Source organism: Etheostoma cragini, chromosome 6 (genome assembly GCF_013103735.1).
Source record: "Etheostoma cragini isolate CJK2018 chromosome 6, CSU_Ecrag_1.0, whole genome shotgun sequence".
NCBI lineage: Eukaryota > Metazoa > Chordata > Actinopteri > Perciformes > Percidae > Etheostoma > Etheostoma cragini.
Genome location: NC_048412.1, coordinates 24,126,971 through 24,146,601, shown reverse-complemented (window position 1 = coordinate 24,146,601; position 19,631 = coordinate 24,126,971). Strand labels below are relative to the sequence as shown.

Here is a 19,631-nt window from a genome sequence, read left to right as displayed (position 1 = left end):
CCCCCCCCCCCCCCCTCTTGTCATTCAGTACAAATGAAGGTGACGTCTTCCACAATATCTTAATTTCCAGACATATTGACATTTACTTCTAACCATTGGGACTCAAAACTCCTGCCCCAAACCTTGAAGAACCCATGTCGATCAAACCCAACCAAGAAGAAAAAAGGAACTGAAATACACAATCACTTAATAATACAAATACTACATAAGTAAACAGAAAGGAGGGAACAAGTACAAAACCAGTTGTACACAGCTCATACTGTGCACTACACATAAATTAGATAGTGGTCATTAAACACCAGACGCTAAACATTTTCCCCAAATGATCTGCAGAGGGCTACTCATGGGTCGTCCCCAGGCATTACTACTAAATGAGATAAGTCTTTATTTGCAAGGAAACTTCTAAAGGGGCACCAGATGTTATCAAACATTGGTTGCTTACCTCTGATTGCCTACGTGATCTTTGCTGTTAATTCTGAAAGCCATTTACCTATCCTTCGTACTATCCACCTCTTTCCAAGCAATTGCAATGTCTCTTTTGGCTACCAACAGACCTATATCTAAAAATAATCAATGCTTCTTCCTGATCGGGTGTAACTTCTGTACAGTGTGCGATTGGCAACAAATTCTTTCCAATGCAGTCTACGCGAGATAAATGGAAATGTGTCACTTAGAAAACCAGCAAATGTGCAGCCTCAAGCAACAGAAAGCGTCGCTTAGTGTTTGTCTGTGTGATTGTAATATTATAAAATATTTTTGTTGTACAAGTAGATGCAGACTAACACCTTGTGCAACCTGTGTTTTTCTTTTTTATCCACCTTTAATACTACCAATGGTACACCCTGTTGTTGCATTATTATTATTATTATATTTTTTACATTTAGTATTCAGCACTCGTGTGTTTGAGCAGTGTACATTGTGGCTGCAGCAGAAAGAAGAAGAGAGGTTTTAATTAGAACGGAGAAACTTGATAACTGTAAATTGATTAATCACATAAATTAAAGCAAAATACTAAACATTCACTTGGTTCAGCTTCTCGATTGTGGGCGTCTTTAGCTTTTCTCTTCCTTATGTGAGAGTGAACTGAATATCTTTGGGGTGTCGGTCAGACCAAGCAAGTAAATTAAAGATGTCCCCTGGAGCTTTATAAAATTGGAATATAATATGCGTTATTCACTATTTTTGGACATTTTATAGACCAAATTATGCTTTAATAATTTAGAAAAACTACTGATAACTCATGAGAATGGTAAACTAATAGATTTACACACGTGGGCCTCCTGGGGTCCTGTAGATGACAGATAATTGATAACATTTTGACTTTGGACATCAAATGTAATACTAATAATCATATTTCAGTTATTTTGACATTTAACACATTTAAAGACATTTGCAGTAGTTTAAGAATGTAGAATGTTCAAATTGACCGCCACACTAACTGGACCACTCGACAAAATCTGTGTTTCAGTGTTGGGATCAATGCAGACAACTGTGAGAACGAGTAATATGTTTTCTGGATCTGACATTCCTTTGACTCTTATCTTATCATCTTTGAGATCTGTGAGAATTCACTTCCATTTTTCTCACTGCTGAATCTTTCTGCAGGCTGCTTTGCCTCTTTCTGTCCTGTAGGGGGAGTAAGAGGGCTGGCTGTGAAGGCTGCCTATCCTCCTCCTCCTCCTCCTTATCTCACATTAATCTGAGGTGACAGAGTTTCATATACCACCGCCATGCACCAGTGGCCTGTCCCCCAAGTCATGTGTCCGTGCTGTGCTAACCCCAACAGTGCCCCAAACTGACGTGGAGCACAAGCCTTGTTCGTAAGTTTACAAGGAGCTGGGGAATATCCACACTACATCATGCTGAGGAGTATGTGTAGTACTGTAGCAATTTCAAAGAATGTTGAGTACATTTTGCTCTTTGGTAAAAGCTTTTAAGTGGTCCCATTTGCGGCTTTAATGTTGAAAGCATTAGTGCATGAGCCGGTCTGCAAACAAGTTCCAGCACCTCGTGGCTTCAGCCTGTAGCAACTGTTGTCATAATGCATAAAGAGTGGCTCAGAGGTGGGCAGCATGTTTGCTTATGGCCCTGGAGAACCCATTCAGGTCGGTGTCGTGTGGGAGTTTGAGGGATTAATTATGTAATAAATGTAGGTGGGCAGTGATTCTCAGAAGAGAAGAGAAAGGTTGATTGTTTTAGTAAGATGGCTGACCTGGACCCCTGAGGCGATGTTAACAAAAAAGTCGTGGCATTTGAGTAACCATTACATGCCATTTAAATAAAAATGGTCACTCTCTCAGAAATAAAACGTTTTGTAAAAAGTCATTTTGTGCTTACAAGGGTTTAAATGTCTTTTATCTCAGCGTTTTGATTTATTTGCTTATCCCTGTAGATAGTGTAGAGTTTTTTTTCTCTCCCATACCTTAGAGCCACCTAGTGAGAGAGAAGAAAACCAGGCCTAATTTGTCTCCTGCCAACTTACCACGAGCATCTGCCAGATCTGGATGACCTTAAAAGCAATCCTCTGCCATTTATCAGTTTTATGAAGAAGAATTGTTTTTGGCCAGATCTGTCTCTGTGGTCTTTGGACACTTATGGGTGGTTGGAACTTTTCCTAGGTACTAATTGTTCACAAGAAAGTATAATAAAGCACCTTGTCTAACATTAATATTCTTAAAATGTATTTGATAGTCTTACAACAGCCTACAGTTGCTACAACCGTTGACAGACCTAAATACCTTACTTTGCATTCAAGTTGCAAGATGTTTGTTTACTGTCACATCTCTCATTTTTCTAACCAAGTGTAACCAGTGATACTTACTTACTTAGTCTTGCCCACCATGCATTCTACCTGCATAAATCTTACAGGCAAACACAGTCAGGTCACAGTTTCAGTGTAATTTCTTGCCTATTTACATCATATAATGCTGTTTGCTTGTTGCATCAGCAGCAATATGGTTCTGTCTCTGTTGAAAAGATACCTTCATATTTTGGGCTTATGAAACCTTTTTTCCTGTTGTCTCCTGGATAAATATACAACGTTAAAGACGAATGCAAGGAGCAAGAAACAGATTTTACTGCACCATATAGCCATCTATACCACTTTATCAACTTATTTCTCTACTGTATATAACGATATGCAGTGCATTTAAAATCATGCTCCCTAGACATGCAAATCCTTTGGGTTCAGTGTGGGAAAGGCCAAAATTGTTTAAAATTTATTGGCCTTATTGGCCTTTCCACTATGTGTATGTATGTATATGTGTGTGTCTTAGTATGTCTAATTGTGTGAGTAGGGTCACTGTGTGTTTTATGAACACTGTAGCCAGTGCCTGAGGTCAGGAAGAGGAGGAACATCTGTCCGTGTGAGGATGATACTGGCGGTCTGAAGGACATATCGTGCTTTTGGCCAGCTCAGCCACCTATCACGAGGCAGGGAACTGTGTTTGTGTACATGCTGAAGTGAAATTGATTGTTTTATTTGTGCATATGTGTGTGTCTGTAATTTTGTGTTTGAGCCAGACTTAGACAGCCAGCAGTGTTTGATTACTGTCTCGTTAACAAAAAATGAATTGCACTGTTTTTGCACATTACACACTATTTCTTTCACTCCTCACTTCTCTTTCTTTCTCACACAGACTTGTACTTTCTCACGCGCACCCACCCACACACACACAAACACACACATACACACAGTGTCCCCCCCAGTATTCCCTTGCTCCTCACAGCTGGGCCTGTGGAAGCAGTAGTGACATATGGGCCAGCCAGTCTGCAGCATCGCTCAACTCAACCTGCCAAGCTGAACAAAAACACCACCCTCCCTCTACAGATCAATGACACTCCCTTCCTTCCTCTACTACCATCTCTCCCTCTCCCTCCCTGCCTACTTCGTGCAACCATCCCATTCTTTATTCCTTCTTCTCCATGCCAGGACCAGCTTCTGTCACATACAATGTGGCACAGTTGTTGAATCTGACTGAAATTTGACAAGCGTGTTTGTTTTATTTTTTTTTAATTTGAATCAGAAATTGATTGATTTCAGCCCTGCCTATACAACAGTTGCCATGGATGCTTAAATCCATCAAGCTATCAATTTATTATTTCAATTACATTAAATCTATTTATCTGCTGCGGACAGTGCCCTGATCCCACATTGCCATTGGAGTTTTGTCTGGCAACACCTCTTATCTATTCTGAGATAAATTAAAAAACACTCTAGCTTGTTTGTATTTCTTTAAACCAATCGCCCCAGATTCAGCAACAGTGCCCTTGCAAAATAGATAGCGGAGATAGCAGAAGTCACGCTTTATACTAGCCATGTATATTGTTTGATCCATGGGCCCAAAGATGGCCCAGAATACTAAAAAGTGTAACCTGTTAAAAAGTGCAATAATTCAGCTATGGGTCTTACGAGTAGATAAAGAGAGCAAAGGTGAAGTAACAGGGAGATGCAGTAAAGTGCCTGTGTTCACAGTTATGTTATGTGTGTTGCTCTCTGGTCTACTGAGGGGACTGTTTGGTGTCTTTGCTTTCTCTGTGCTACATTTAATGTAGGGTTGTTAAAGCATTTACTCCTTGGCTTTGAAGGACTGTTACTACAACACACCATTAACTGTTTCAGATTACATCAAAATCATCTGCTCTGGCTGCTGTAAACATAACATGTAATACACTCTGTCAGCCGAGCTGCAACATCTAGTGATAATGGTGGAATTTAGTGTAATGCTAGAGGACTCTATGGACGCATGATTAGGATCAACATTGTAGAAGATAATAACAGCTTTTTTCACCTTTCTCAGAGTCTGGTCCCTCTGGTCTGTCTACCCACCCATAAACAGATATCTTCCCAAATACTGGCCACACTTGGTTATGGTTCACAGAGAATGATTCTTGATTTAGTCATTCCTTAACCTTTTAAGATATTCAGAGTCCCCAGATGGTTTTTTGTTTGTAACCATCTGACCTTTCTTCTACACGCCAAAAATTCCTGGGTTAAAGATCAACCAAGTTTGAGTCCCAGCATTGGGTTAGCCATGGTCAGTGGCGGATGCAGAACGTGACAGATGGGTGGGCCTGGATTAACTGGAGGTGGGCCTGAATGTAAGGTGTCCCAAAATCAAAGCAGTTGTACCAAATCTAGGAAATAGGAGGCTTTCTTTAAAGAAAAAAGCTGTTGTTATTGTAAGAAACTTTCAATCTGCCAGATACTTAAATGTATGGGCCAGGATGGGGGGGGGGGTATCATAGTGAGGGGTCTGGCTTTCCTCCCCCAGGAAAATGATGCACGTCAAAAACTTCATTTCCTGCATTCTGACACTTTTATGCACCAATTCACGGTGGAAATACCTTTTCATTAGCCTATGCGAAGAAAAAATAATTATAATTCAAACATATCAAAGTAATATTGCAAAGTATGTTGTTACATGTCATTGCACTTTTTTAAGTGGTGTAATGGAAACCCTGGAGCTTTCTTAGTGGGTATACTGCATAAACCTGCGAATCACCTAGACTACACCAGTCTGCATGTATGCAGTATCTACTGAATATTAAAAAAAGAACAAATAACATTCGATGTAATATTCAGTACATTTTATAATTCATTTACAAGACTGTCAAAGGGAGACAGGTATCTTCCTGCCCTGTTAGAAGCTGCTCTCCCTCTCCTGCTTTTGTAGTGCACAAGGAATACAAATTTGCTGACAAGGAACCATTTTGATTTTGATGTTCCTATGGTCATTTCCTCCAGCAGCACTACGGATTGTCGAACAGCGTCTGAAAACCCCTCCCAAAACATTTTTCAAAAATCTGAATCAAAATGGGCTACATCCGACAATTGTTCTAACTTTCTGAAACCGATAATCCAACAAATTAACCCACTTCATGTTTGGCCAGGTGCATCTCACCCCTCTCGTCATGAAGGGCTTCTTCAAGTATGGTGATTTGGAAAAGGTAAAAATTCTAGTTAATTTCAAGCATACCCTCGCTTTTCTGTGTAGTGGGGTGCAATAGAGATTGGGGCTTCTAAGTGGCACCAGACCACCATACCAAACCTTTCCACAGTAGTTTATTTTAGTACTGATATATTATGTTGTAGATTAATTTGTTCCTTTAAATTTATGTGTGAGGTTTAAGTGCGCCCTCTGAAGTAGTTAAAGGTCAGTGTGCTAGCCTAATGCTGCTTCACTGTGGGTGTTGAGTGCATGCCTGGCAGCTCCCTGTGCCTACTCACGGCAACCCCAGAGCTGGTGTTATGTCAGTTGTAGACCCGCAACATCTGACCAATCAAAGCCTGCCACACGCAAAGTAGAAAGAGCCTCCAGGTGTTTTCCCCCAGCTAGAAGCAGACGTGGGATGCTTACTGCTGGGCTGATGTGTCAGGGTGGGGTAGGAAGGAGTCAAGTTGTCAGTAATGAATTGCACTGGGCAGGCCAGCGGGAGGTGGGGTAGTGTAGCTATATAGATGGCTGGTTAAGAGTTTAACTTTTTGAAGCTCATGGATGTAAGATCATTTTAGCTTCAAGTGTACAGTACAGCTCCTCTTAAAAAAACATGTCTTCACCATTTTATTATGATTCCAGTACAGAAAAGAAAGAGACAAACCTGTGCCTCTGCTTACCAATCATGCATTTGGTAACCTTCTCAAAACTCGTACTGTAGATAAAAGTAAACTCAGCCCATTTGTCTCCTCTGGATTCCATGGCAACAGCTACAAATCTGGACAGAGAGAAGCATTGCTTTACTTTAACCCCGCTGAAAATCACTATGACCCCTTCAATAACCACAAAACCATTCAATCTGAATACCTGAGGTCTGAGTTTTCTACTCCTTCATACTTCTCTCCTGATTGCTTTTTTGTGAAGTCAGAGCTGGCACAGTGCTCGTTCAGGCATTATAAAACCACTTTGCTTATTAAGTTTATTTAGAAACACTATAAAGCAACTTGGTCGCAATAAAGCTACAGTATGCAACTGGGGCCTTATTTGTTTTCCCGATCAATCAGAAGCTGGTTAAATGTGAGGTTAATTCAGGGTTACGGTTACTCATTGGCACTAAAGCATATTCAATTAGTCGAACAGAGTGCTCGGCCACTCTCCGCTGCTGGTTCTTGCATAAATCTGGTAGAGAGAATTAAAAGTGGGTTAGCAAAAAGCTATGTTTAAATTGAAGCAGGGTGCACTAATAAGGTATGAATTTAGATTGAAGATGGGTGTCTGTTTTCTGGTCTAATAATGTCATTTAGGTATGAGGGATACTCTCACAAGTGTTAGGCCAAAGGGTGATACAAAAATACTGAGACATTTTTTTTGAATACAGAAGCAAAGGTCTGTACGGAGTGATAGAACAAAATTAGAGTTAAAACATGAGACATATCACTTAAAAACACACAAATGTCAAGACTTTTTTCAATTGCAATAATAAAGTACATATACCACAATAAAGGACTACTAAACAACTTTCTAATACCCCTTTCCCAACGATGGCTTAATCAAGGTCTTACACAGGTTGACTGTGTGTTTGAATGGAGTAATCCTCCTTGTTTTACTCGGCTTCGCGACCCAGGTAGCGAGGTGGGTTCATCAGGGTAGACTTGGGTTGATTTAAATGTAAGTTGCCATTGTCCTGGGTTGCTACCAGCTGGGGAGGGACAAATTATGTGACCGGTTGGAAACAACGGGGGCAGTTGTCACAGGTCCATGCACACTTTGAAAAAAACAACATAAATGTGTCTCACTGTGCTTTGCACTAAGTTTTCACCATAGACTGTATACAACTAGGATTTTCACAGGCAGCTTCAACAGCAGCAGAGCAGTTCAGTTCATTTTGCACAGTCCTGGAACAGTGGGGGCCCGGATTGTTCACTGGTCTGCTTTTTGGAGAGCAGTAGTGGAGTTTTGCAGCGTTGGAACGTAAGCTCTTTTTCAAACCTGAGTTGTGAGGCCAAAAGCAAAGCCCACATTTACTTTTAATAAAATCCAACAAAGAGGAATGTTGTCCCCTCGTCTGATCAAAAGTTACTAACATCCTTCCTTTTGCGACTGCTGCAATAACTATGCAGAGGAGATTCACTGCACAAAATCATCTGAGAAGTGTTTGATGGTTACGTAGTGTTGCTTAAGAGCATTATCACTGAGAAACAATCATAAAAAAACAACAAAAACCAAACATTAGCTCTGCCGGTATCCTGCTAGACTGGAGGACTTGAGCTTTTCACTGAATATGACATGAAAGTCCCGCCCATTTCTAGCACTTAAGTACCCATGTACACTGGCTTGGTTTGAATTTCCAAAAGGAGGGTTGAACCCTGATGGGACAACCCTAGCCCAACCCTGGTAGATGGTGTGAAAGAGGTCTAAGGAATGGCGGACATTTGATTTGATTTACTGAAAATGACGTTTGTGAGCTTGTAGTGCAAATAAGACTGGCAGGATGACAATCAACACTATAAACAAATCATAAAAGATATTTAGTTTGACACCATTTAGAAAGAGAAAAAAAGTTTGAATCACTTGGGGGCTTTTAAGCTAAATTTGTACAGTAACTTTACACATGTAGCTTTCTGTAGCAGTTGGAGCCAATTGATGGTGAGGACAGCTTGCTATAACTAGAGGACAGACCGATAAAGAAATTGAAAAGTGGCCTAACATGGTGTAATTGCTACAACTAAACTGAAACTCAGTACAGTAAATTAACATACACGCTTTCTGCATTCTCACACTGGACTCATAAAGAGTGGATGTTGCTTCACAAATTTTTCATCAAGCGGTTTGTACTGTAATCTCATCACAGCACGCGTTGGTTTCAAGAAATAACTGCATTACTATGTTCTTTTATGTACTTTGGTTGCACAAGCAGCAAAGTGGAGGGTACTCATAAAGGCAGTTGATTTATGGTGCTCTTGCCTGATCGAGTTGGATACAGAGACTCGTATAAACAGGATCCTGATGCTGTGATGTGAAGCGCTCTAACTAGATTACGTGTTTGTGTTCATGTGTCCGATGTGATTCAGCTGGAGCGTAGCAGTGAAGAATACTAGTAGCTTGAAGTGGAACAGCGTCTGCATTCTGCAATTTTTATGTGTCTCTCTTGCTTTGATAGGCACACATCTGCACATACAAAATACTAGTGAGATTCAGGCCGCCCCACACAAACGCATGTTTTCATCTTAGCAGAGTGAGTGGCACTCGGCTGTCTTGTGGGACATATGGCTCAGTGTGACCTGCCAGTGTCCTTCACCGTTGTTGGCTTTGCCCCAAAGCCCCCCAGGCTGCACTATCCTGCACTGCTCTCTGCAGTTATCCACACGTTGTAACACTGGATCTCTGTGTTCACACCAGCTCTTTTATGTCCCAATGTTGTATTTCTGTTAGACGCTAGTCTCAATAGGACCCACTCTGAGGCACAGGTGTGTTGCCTGAGAACAAAAACAGGGCTGCTGTTTCCACTGACAATTTGACATCATGTCAGTAAGGATACAAAGAGGTCAGTGACTGCAATTCCACTTCCAAACTACACCTCTATCTATGTTTTGTTATTTTGCATTTGTAAAGCTAAAATAATAGTTTTTGTTTGGCCACTTGGGTGCCGAAGAACAACAAAACAAGCTGAAAAACACATAATTGCCATATACACTCAGTGGCCATTTTTTATTAGATACACCTAGAAAATCTCCAACACAACAGCTTGGCCATGAAGCTGTTCATGGCCAATGGTTTAATATGATTCATAATAAATTAATGTTTATGAAATTACTTTTTAAAAATAAATGTATTATTGAGGTTGTAGTTTTTCAAACTGGTGTTGAAGTGGACCTTATTATATTGAGAGGTGTTTCTAACGTTTTGCACAATGCATTTAAAAACATGAGGGGAAAGGAAATTAGAAACTAATTTCAAGATAATGCAGTCCAGGGCAACACCACAACCAACTCCAACCAAGAAGGACACCTCCAGGCTGGATAAAACCATCAGGCCGGCCGTCTCTGTGGTCGGCATGAAGCTGGAATCACTGGTGACGGTGGCAGAGAGGAGGACACTGGACAAGCAGCTGGGTGTGCTCCCCCTGCACACCGTCATCAGCACCCAGAGGAGCCTGTTCAGTGGAAGGCTGCTCCTTCCCAAGTGTAGGACCAGCAGACTCAAGGACTCTTTTGTCCCTCATGCCATCAGACTGTACAACTCCTCACTCGGGGGGAAGAGGAAATAGGGCGGAGAGGACAGTACATACCCACACACACCTGGACTCACATAAATACCCGGACACTTTAACACTTGACTCAACACTGACACTTTGACTCATAATTTATGGTAAATGTCTTTTTATGTATTTTTATAGCCAAAGGTTCTTATTGTTATTATTATAATTGTTATTGTTGTTATCTTTCTACTGTCTTCTATACTGTATTCTTGCTCAAACTAATGCTGGAAATTAATTAATATAAAGAAGTCGAAGTCTAACTCCAACCTCAGCGATTAACTTATCGTAATGTTTGAACAAAAACCTAAGCATCATAAGCTTCGTAAAGACAGCATCAATCAGGAGATTTAATTTAGAGGGAACAATCAATTTTTGTTCAAGTGCATGATAAAACAAATTTGAGAAGAGCATTTGGCAATTAGCCCCCATCGTGACGTGGGATATTTAGGGGGATATTCCCATCCTGGGGTCTAGACGCTGGTAGTGTTGGTGGTGGAGAGAGTTGCGGAACAGCTGGATGATGAAATGTGGAGCAGGACTTGATATGATGAAGACTGAAGGTGAAGGGGCAAACGAGTACTGAACGACCGCTGACAGCAGCAGAGAGAATAACGTTTTTTAAAGTTTGACAGCAAGGATATGATTAACTAAGAGAGATTGTGGCAAGATCTGGTTGGAGCTCTTGTGATTGCCTACAGAGTAGAAGCTGGCGGCGGCGAGTAAGGTTTCATTTGTTGCAGCAAAGCCTAATTTTGCCCACCTGAAGAGACCAATATTAGCTCTCCTTTTTATATCTGCTTTTGTCTTAACCAACTCCTGAGCCAAAAATATCCAGGTTTTTAAATATCTTCACATGGACTCTCTTCCCTATCTTGTCTGCTGCCGTTTGGTGCTGCTCGCGTACAGTGGGCCAGATGTACGTACATTTGCTAATGTAGTGTTATCAGCGCCATGGCCAACCCGCAGAAAGTGCATGAGGAGTTTAACAGCTGCTGGAATAAAATGTGAACTCTAAGTCTGAGAGTCGATTTAATCTTTGATTTCTTCCAATAACTGTAATATTGCATGGCTGCTTAATCTATAACATTTAATGATTTTGTGTTCACTCCACTGAAAAAGTGGGATCCTTGTGTCAAAAATCTTTTCAGCCTGGCCTATCTTCATCTTGCTCGGATTAGTGCTGCCATTTCCCCAGGAGGCATACACGAGGAAACCCACATGCAGCTGGTTTACACCTGCTTTTAAGAGGCGGAGAATTTCCCCTGAAGAATAGAGGCGTACTCTTGCTGGCAGTCTGCGTAAATACCGTGGAATATGTAGCTCAGCATAAATCCTTTCAGGAAGACCCAACTGTTAATCGATGCTCTCCTAAATCAAATCAGCTGTTATCCAAATAATCATACATTTTAAAATGCTGTATATAACTTTTGCATCTCTGCAAACATGTCTCTCCTGATTGAAATGTAGCTCAGCGTACTTCCTTTAGGAAGACCTAACCATTAATTGATGCACTCCTAAATCAATTCAGCTGTATTCCAAATACATTTCTTTTTTTTTTTGCTGTGTAACCGTCGCATATCTGTCCAATACATTTTATTTGCATATCTGCAAACATGTCTCTCCTGATTGAAATTTTAATTAGCTGCGCTTTACGTGCATCCTTTCACCTTTTTGGGTGGGGCTTCCACTTTTCCCCTGACTCTCCCTCCTACGAAAGCATATTGAAGGGGTAACATGTGGCAGGCAATCTGCGATTTTACCCAAGTGCGCTCTGTTTTTAAATGGCCCGTATCTGTTAAGTCAGTCATTGCAAACAATTGATAAATCTAGCCCAGTGTGTTTTTTCTGGCCTTGTTTGCTGAAAGTAGCTGCCTGATGTTGCTGCTGCTGCTGCTGGAAACTAGGTTGATAACAGCAACTTGCCATAAAACTATCAAAATCAGCTTTAATGGCCAAGTATGTACACCTACTGTACATACAATAAGATTTGACTCCAGCTTCAATGAAATAGACCTACGGCATAATACTAGGACAACAAAGCTGAACAAGGTAAAACCAACAACATTTATCTAATCTAATGTATCAATTTGGCTACTTTGTGTGTGTGTGTGTCTGTGTGTGTGTGTGTGTGTGTGTGTGTGTGTGTGGAATTCAAAGGGTGCTGGAATAAATGTGGGACAATGATATATGGGATAAAAGACGATTAAATGCTAGCACCTAGCTAAAACTAACGCAGTTTAATACATCAGCCCAGCTCTCATCTGTCAATCACATCATAGTGTGTTATTTTGAAAGGAAAATCATGAAGTTTTGTAATTTCTTTGTGTATTTCTTGGTGTTCTGGGGCCCAGTGCCAGCAAAGTACTAGCTTTGGTGTTCAGTCAAGATTTATAGGTCTGTGCTTAACAGTATATGCTGTATTTTCGGAGTGTGACTGTGTTTCCAAAGAAGCAGTGTTTGTGATTAGTGTGGCACCTCCTCCCATTTGTTTTCCCTCAAGTCTCACTTTTATGAATTCAGGGACTGTGGGGCCAAATGTAGCAGAGCTGTGAAATGTGGGCTTATCTTTCTATTTATATGAAGAAAAGAAAAAAACTCTTTACTTTTTGCTTTCAATTTTCAGTTCCTCCATATCAGACATAATGTATCGTACAATGCATAGCTGTGGAGGATTATGTATTCTAGCTGTGTCTCTTCTTAGCGCATAAGCCATTCTTGCTTCACTTTTCTTGAATGATGTGCCATGACTTTGAAGAATAAGATGTAACTGGTAGCCTGTGGGTTGCATGTGACCCCACATTAACTTTGAATAAATTTCTTGGATAAATTTGATCAATGTTAGAAAAATGATGATACATACATTTTCTCTGATTATTATTAAAACTATTAGCATAATTATACCATATTATAGTGATCACTCTAAACAAGATAACCATGGAGCAATCGTCTGTCCTTGTGAAAGGCACAGGATGTTTCTGGGGGCAGAGCAGGCGGAGGAGATTCCCAGACCCATTGAGATAAACTCACATTGACTTTGTTATGACTTTGTATTAACATCCACTTTGTATCAATAAGCAGCTGGTTTTCTGGACTATTCTGTAGTGTGGAAACTGTCTCCTTGTGTTCACAAGTAAAAATGAACTTCAGATATAACTTCAGTGGTCTCTGTTTATTCTTCATAATGTAATTAGTCAATAAATTGACTTGATTGCTGTTGGTGGTTGCTGTGATCAATGGTTTATCAGTTTATTCACGATTTGGGGATTTTTACTGTCACCTGTTGTACATCTCTTTGGTGTTTGGTTGTCTGCTCTGATTCATTTTAATAATTTCAATATGTTCTTGAAGAAAATAAAAGTCTCCTGACCATAAAAGTTAAATTTAGCCTCAGCGTTTTTCTATAACTATTAGTCGAACACTATTGCGTTGTTTTCATCATCACAGCATGACCACAGTTAAAAGGACAAAGAGTTTATCTTGTGTGTTCATAAGTTGTACAGTCATGGGTGTGTGTTTGTGTACTAACCTTGTGTGCCCTCTCTCTCTCTCTCTCTCTCTCTCTCTCTCTCTCTCTCTCTCTCTCTCTCTCTCTCTCTCTCTCTCTCTCTCTCTCTCTCTCTCTCTCTCTCTCTCTCTCTCTCTCTCTCGGTGCAGGTACACCCTTTGCTGATGCGCGAGAGGCGCTCAGAGTCTCACAGGAACAAGCTACTGCGGCGGACAGTAAGCGTTCCTGTTGAGGGACGGCACCATCCCGAGATGGGTGAGCAGACAAACCATTAAACAGCTTTACTGTAAATCCAAAGTGTTCTAATCGAGGTGCAACCAACAGTTATTTTCTTTTTTGTCCCACTTTAAAAACATATCAAATCCCATTAAATACATTTAGGACACTCTTAAACATGGCAGCCTGAAGTACGTGCTTGACTTTACTGAACATATTTCGGGTGATGCCCTGGATGTGTCTCAACTTTATTTTGGCTTTTCTTCCTTCTTGTCCATTGTAACTTAAAAAACAAAAAAACCTCACCTGCGGTGCTTTTGGTCAGCTTGCTTTTAATAATAGGACAGTTGCATAGCAACAACAATGATGTAAAGCTCTTTTGCATCCTTTGAGCCATTACTTTCTGTGTTACAGTAGCAAAGCTCACAGCAGCGCTCTACATCTGAGCGGAGATAAAAGCATCCCATCTGATACAGGCTCACAGCAGCTGTCTTCTTTCTATTGAGCTATTCTTGTGTGAGGATGGGTGATTGATCAGTTATCTTGCTTTGAAATGAAATGAATGTATTGGTACCTTGATAATCATGCATATGATCTTTTGAGTTCTCTGTCTCTTTATTTCCTCCTCAATCTATGAAGAACTTTTATTTTCTCACTCTTCTTTCTCATTCTCCTCTCTGCTTTTATGTGGCTGTATTGTCCTCTCAAACCTTCCTCTGACTGGGTGAAACTGACCCTCTGATGGCTGGCTTCCTCAGTTTGTTTTGCCTGACTCGGTCTCTCTGGGCCCTCTACAAATGTCCCGCTCAGTTTCCCTCTCTTCCTTTACCCTCCACCTCTCCATTTTACTCAGCTATTTTAAGGGCCTCCCTTGTGACGTCCTCTGTCTATGATTCTGCCGTTGCTGCCACCTCAGCAGTTGTGCTGATTCAACTGGATAAATATTCCCCTCAGTTTTCATATGAGTGGCTCTCTGCGCTCGAAGCAGTCAAGCACTGACACATCAGTTGACATGTGCTGACAAAGCAATGCCAGTTTATATAGCCAAGTGTATTGCAAATGCATATGATAGCATGCTATGCTACATGCTATAATGCACTGACATCATCATGGACCATCTGTGATGACAGCTCCCAAAGAGCCAAACAATGAATGCGCCCCGGGCAATTAGTAGTAATTATCAGATCAACAAAAATGTAATTGGAGGTTGTCATAAGGCCACAGTTAGAGATTAGTTCTACATGTAGCTAAATGAGCTATTCTATGCAATACCTGACATATACCATCAAGCTGACAAAGGTTCAGTGACATTACTAATTCAGCGTGAAAAGGTGTTTAGTTTGCATCAAGATAGTTTTAGTCAGTTTTTTGAAAACTAATTATATAAAATTTCCTTTTATGGAATGGTGCAAGTTGTGGATTTCTTTCACATTTAAGGTGCAGTCTAATTAGAGGTATGTGCTGCACTGGTGCTGCACAGTGGCAAAGTACACTGTGGACATCTCAGTTTCAGTATTAGTATCTGTATATGGAACATTGTTGGAAAATGTTGCTTTGTTCTTAGCGAGTAAATGAATCAATAATTAAAAAGATTCACTAATAAAGCCAAGAATGTGCCAGAACCTGTGCCAGCTTGGGCTCACTTTGTTTGACATTTTGGAAAAAAACACCCATTTGCTTTATTTCCAAGAATTAGAGGAGGAGATTGATACAAGTGTATAAAGATACCTTAAGTAACTGGTTAGCTTAATTTAGCTCAGACTAGAAACGGAGAACTGTTCGCCTGGCTCTTTTTCAGAGGCATCAACATCAGCATGCTTCATGTTATTAATTTGCCGCATCTTATTAAAACATATCTGTGTGCGCCAGAAGGGAAACTTAGAAGGGAGAGGTGGAGTGGTAAGTCTCAGGCTGTCTGTCTTGATTTAGAGGATTTGATTCCGCGTGCATTGAGGCTATTCATATACTTCTAAATTAGGCTTCCATTGAGCATGTTTTGGAAACATTTGGGACCATTCATTCCTTTCCAAAATAATGAATGAATTGTGTCTTATACCAAGATTCAGTAGATTTAAATTTTGTCCGTTCAGAATAATTCCATGTTCTGAGAGACGATTAAACTGCAGCTACTGCAGCTGCCAAACACTCGCCTGTGTGTTTGTGACAACATTAATACGTCACCCTTGATTCATCATTCATCAGAGGGGTAAAAGCCTGCATTTTTCACAAGATATTGATAAATGAAGACATTTGACAACAAGCCCAGCTGGATGCCTGATGTAGTGACACACACTCCGATAGAAGACATTGGCCTCTACATTCAATATGCGATTAGTCAAAAACGTAATGCCTCAATAGGTTTTTCACTCTTACTTCACCGTCAATTTGTAACACATCAAGCTATGCAGATGCATTCATTTAGCTCCTTCTTTCACTTCTCTGTACCTTTTAAAGTTAAAAAAACCAACATTTTAAGTTGAGGAGGCAATTATCGCATAATGGAGACATTAGTTTTGCTGGATAATTACAGTGCAGCCTAAGCATTTTATGCAAATACAAGGCTTAATTAACCTATCGTGATTGTGACAGGTGGAAATGACTTTTCTTAGCTAGGCAAAAACTAATTTCTTCCTCGTGTGTTTGTTTTATGTTTGGTTGCAAACTACTAAGCATTAATTATATTAAAAAATGACTACCTTAGTACTCGCGTACTAGGATTACTCTATTTCTGAGTGATCAAAATGAAGATGTCACATTACGTTTGTTGTAGTGCTTCAGTTCAGGTGTACAATGGATTTAATTGCATGGAGCTTACAGTCCAACTGATAATGGATTTCTGAGGCTGATTCCATATTTAGTATTCATCTGAAAATGATGAATTGACTGATATTTAAGTTTACTTTTTTTAATAACAAACACATGACTTGAACACCTATTTGGCGAGGAGTCCCCAGATTTTTTGTTATTACAGAGTTGTGCCAAAGAATATATTCTGCAGAATATTTTACAGTTCAACAATAGATATTGTCATAAAAAGAGGACAGTCTTCTCACTTTTCCCTTCATTGGTTATATGGCCAACTGTATTGTAATGTGAGGATCTGGACAGCTGGATGCAAATTGAGGACACTTTCCAACTATTTCCATAGGATTATGAGATCCTATCCTTCATATTTTAATACAAGTTGTTGGTATTAGATTCATAGTGGGCAAACAAAAAGAAAGCATTCCCATTCTCCCCCCTCTCTCCCTCATTAACCTCTCCCAAAAGTAATGTGATAATCCCCACTAATGAATTTGGTCTTTAATGTTTTGTGTTCAAATTGTAAATTGACTTCATCTAAGTCTGCTCTGTTATAAGAGGAAGCTTATTATCTGAATGACTTAGCCGCAAGGACAAAAAATCGCAGCACTACCAAGCTGATTGGTAGTTAATTTCGGCTGAATAGTTTTTCAGCAACAGTGGTTTAAACATACAGGACTTCTCCTCATTTTGGCCTTGTAGGTCTCCCTTCTTCCTTCAGCCACCTCAGCTTAGCAGACAATCGTGATGAAGCAGGCTCAGCTGAGCATTTGTTCCAGTGCCTTTTACAATGTGTGACCTTCATACAATATGTTGCAGTCTATTTCTGCAGGGATGCGGCATTCTATACTGCACCTTTTTTTTTAAATTCTTTTGGCCTTCAGAATTTTTTCAAGAGTTAGATCAATAATACACTATCAGCATTGACACTAGATTTTGAACCTCCTCCTAACCCTATACTGTCATTCTCCCAATCCAGCATGTTTTATTCTGTCTCACCACGCAGTCTTTACCCATCCCACTCCACTGATTAATTGCGTTAGCTGTACATTTAAAAAGTGATTTGTATTTTGTGAAATGCTGCGTAATGTGAAATAATGTCTGCGTGTGTATTGTGTTTATTGTGATGTTGTAAATTGTACTGTCACACCAGGAAGAATAGCTTTTAGCTTATGATCCAAAAAAAGGAAAAACTCACCCATTGCTACGTGTTCCCTCCAAAAAAGAGGAGGATAAAAGACATATCACATGAGGAGGACAAAGGTGTTAGACTTTCCAATGTTAGTTTTGAGATGAGTATCATGAGTCATTCCAATCTGTCAACCCAGGAAGACTTAAACATAAGAATATAGATGGTTTCTCTGCATTGTTTTGGTTTCTGTCTTTAATGCAAACAGAGGGAGAATGAGGGACAAAATAAGCAACCACATTGTATCAGCTGTGTTATCGGCTTATTCACAGTTTGAATTTTCTTTCCCGGAATACATGTAGATTTGGGTCTGACCTATGGCTTGGAGACACATTGAATTAAGTTAAATCTCAGTTTTTGCATCATGTGTAAAATGTTTACATTTTGAATACCGAGTTATAACATCAAGCAGAAAAAGTTTATTTTAAAGCAAAAACATAAAGATAGTCGGCTGTCTTGAGTCACAACCTAAATCCTCACGGTGAATAGTTGCACTATATATACTGTGTGTGTGTGTGTGTGTGTGTACATACATACATACATGCATACATACATACATACACGCATACATACATACTGTTCATGCATACATACATACATAAATACATACATATACACCACCGGTCAAAAGTTTGAGGTCACATAAAAATTTCCATTGCACTCCGTTGTAGACAGAATACCAGCTGAGGTCAGTTGCCTTGTTTTTTCAACCAGGGCAGCGGCTTTCAGATTACATTTTGTGCTTACATAATTGCAAAAGGGTTCTCCATTGTATTTCTAGTTAGTTTTTTAAAATGATATCAGATTAGTAAGCAGAATGTGCTTTTGGAACATTGGATGCATGGTTGCTGATAATGGGCAATGTGTGTGTGTGTGTGTATATATTTATGTATTTCCACACAGCACCAATTTATGGGATGTTTTGTGGTGGCTACCTGGCTCTGTTGTAGTGATACTAACTGTAACATCTATGAGAGGGAGTAACAGAAAAAAAGACAATGCACACTAACATGAGCTCTCGGTTTTAGTTTATTTACAAGATATCTTCTCAAGTAACGAGACGTGCAGTCTGTCCTTACCTGTTGTGTAGCTAACGCTAGCTAGCATCGGTCTACAGACATCATGCTGATGACAAAGAGTTGGGCAAGATAAATTATAAACTGTTCTAATCTAATCTGTCTACAAACTGATTATTTAACTAGTTCCCTGTGCTCTACATAGCTGGAGCATTTATAGCTGTGTTAATATTTTTTTTAAATATGCACACCAATGACAGCCTTTCAAGTGGAGCCAGTGTTTTATTTTTCTTGCTTAACTGTCTTGCATCCCACATCTGATCATTGTTTTGTCAAAAAAGAACTAAAATATTCCACTTCTGTCTGAGCTTTGCAGCTTCAAGGGCAATAACACAACGCAAAAGTAGTGTTATTTTGCTGGATTTTGCAGAGTTGCAGACCAAACTGCTGAGGCATGAATGTGTAGCAAGCACCTGAATGTTGATTTGAGAACTTTGCACATCTGGATTTATGGATTTGTTATGTTTTTCCCTCTGTGATGCACTGGTCTTCGCTGTAATCCATCCAAAAAGGAAAATATAAACCTTACAAACGTGCAGGCCTACAGAGAGTGCATGTTTGATACTTTTAGTTTTAAGTATTGCTGCAGTATCACCTTAAAGTAATGCATGTGTTTTTGAGTGCACATGTGTTTTTGCTTCTTCATGTT

The 19,631-nt window shown here is 39.9% G+C and overlaps 1 protein-coding gene and 1 long non-coding RNA gene across 14 annotated transcripts in view; one reads left to right on the top strand and one right to left on the bottom strand.

The window, feature by feature from the left end:
• Positions 1-19,631, top strand: part of syngap1b (synaptic Ras GTPase activating protein 1b) — a 136,719-nt gene that overhangs the window by 41,856 nt on the left and 75,232 nt on the right. For all 13 annotated transcript variants that reach the window (XM_034873275.1, XM_034873274.1, XM_034873272.1 and 10 more), the window contains one exon: positions 13,849-13,954. In XM_034873275.1, the coding sequence (XP_034729166.1) occupies positions 13,849-13,954 (106 nt within the window). The remainder of the gene's footprint in view (positions 1-13,848; positions 13,955-19,631) is intronic.
• On the bottom strand, positions 1,734-11,504 carry LOC117945696. The gene is made up of 3 exons (XR_004656869.1): positions 11,399-11,504; positions 7,718-7,727; positions 1,734-1,743 (listed from the first exon to the last, which is right to left on the bottom strand). It is a non-coding gene; the product is annotated as an uncharacterized LOC117945696 (long non-coding RNA).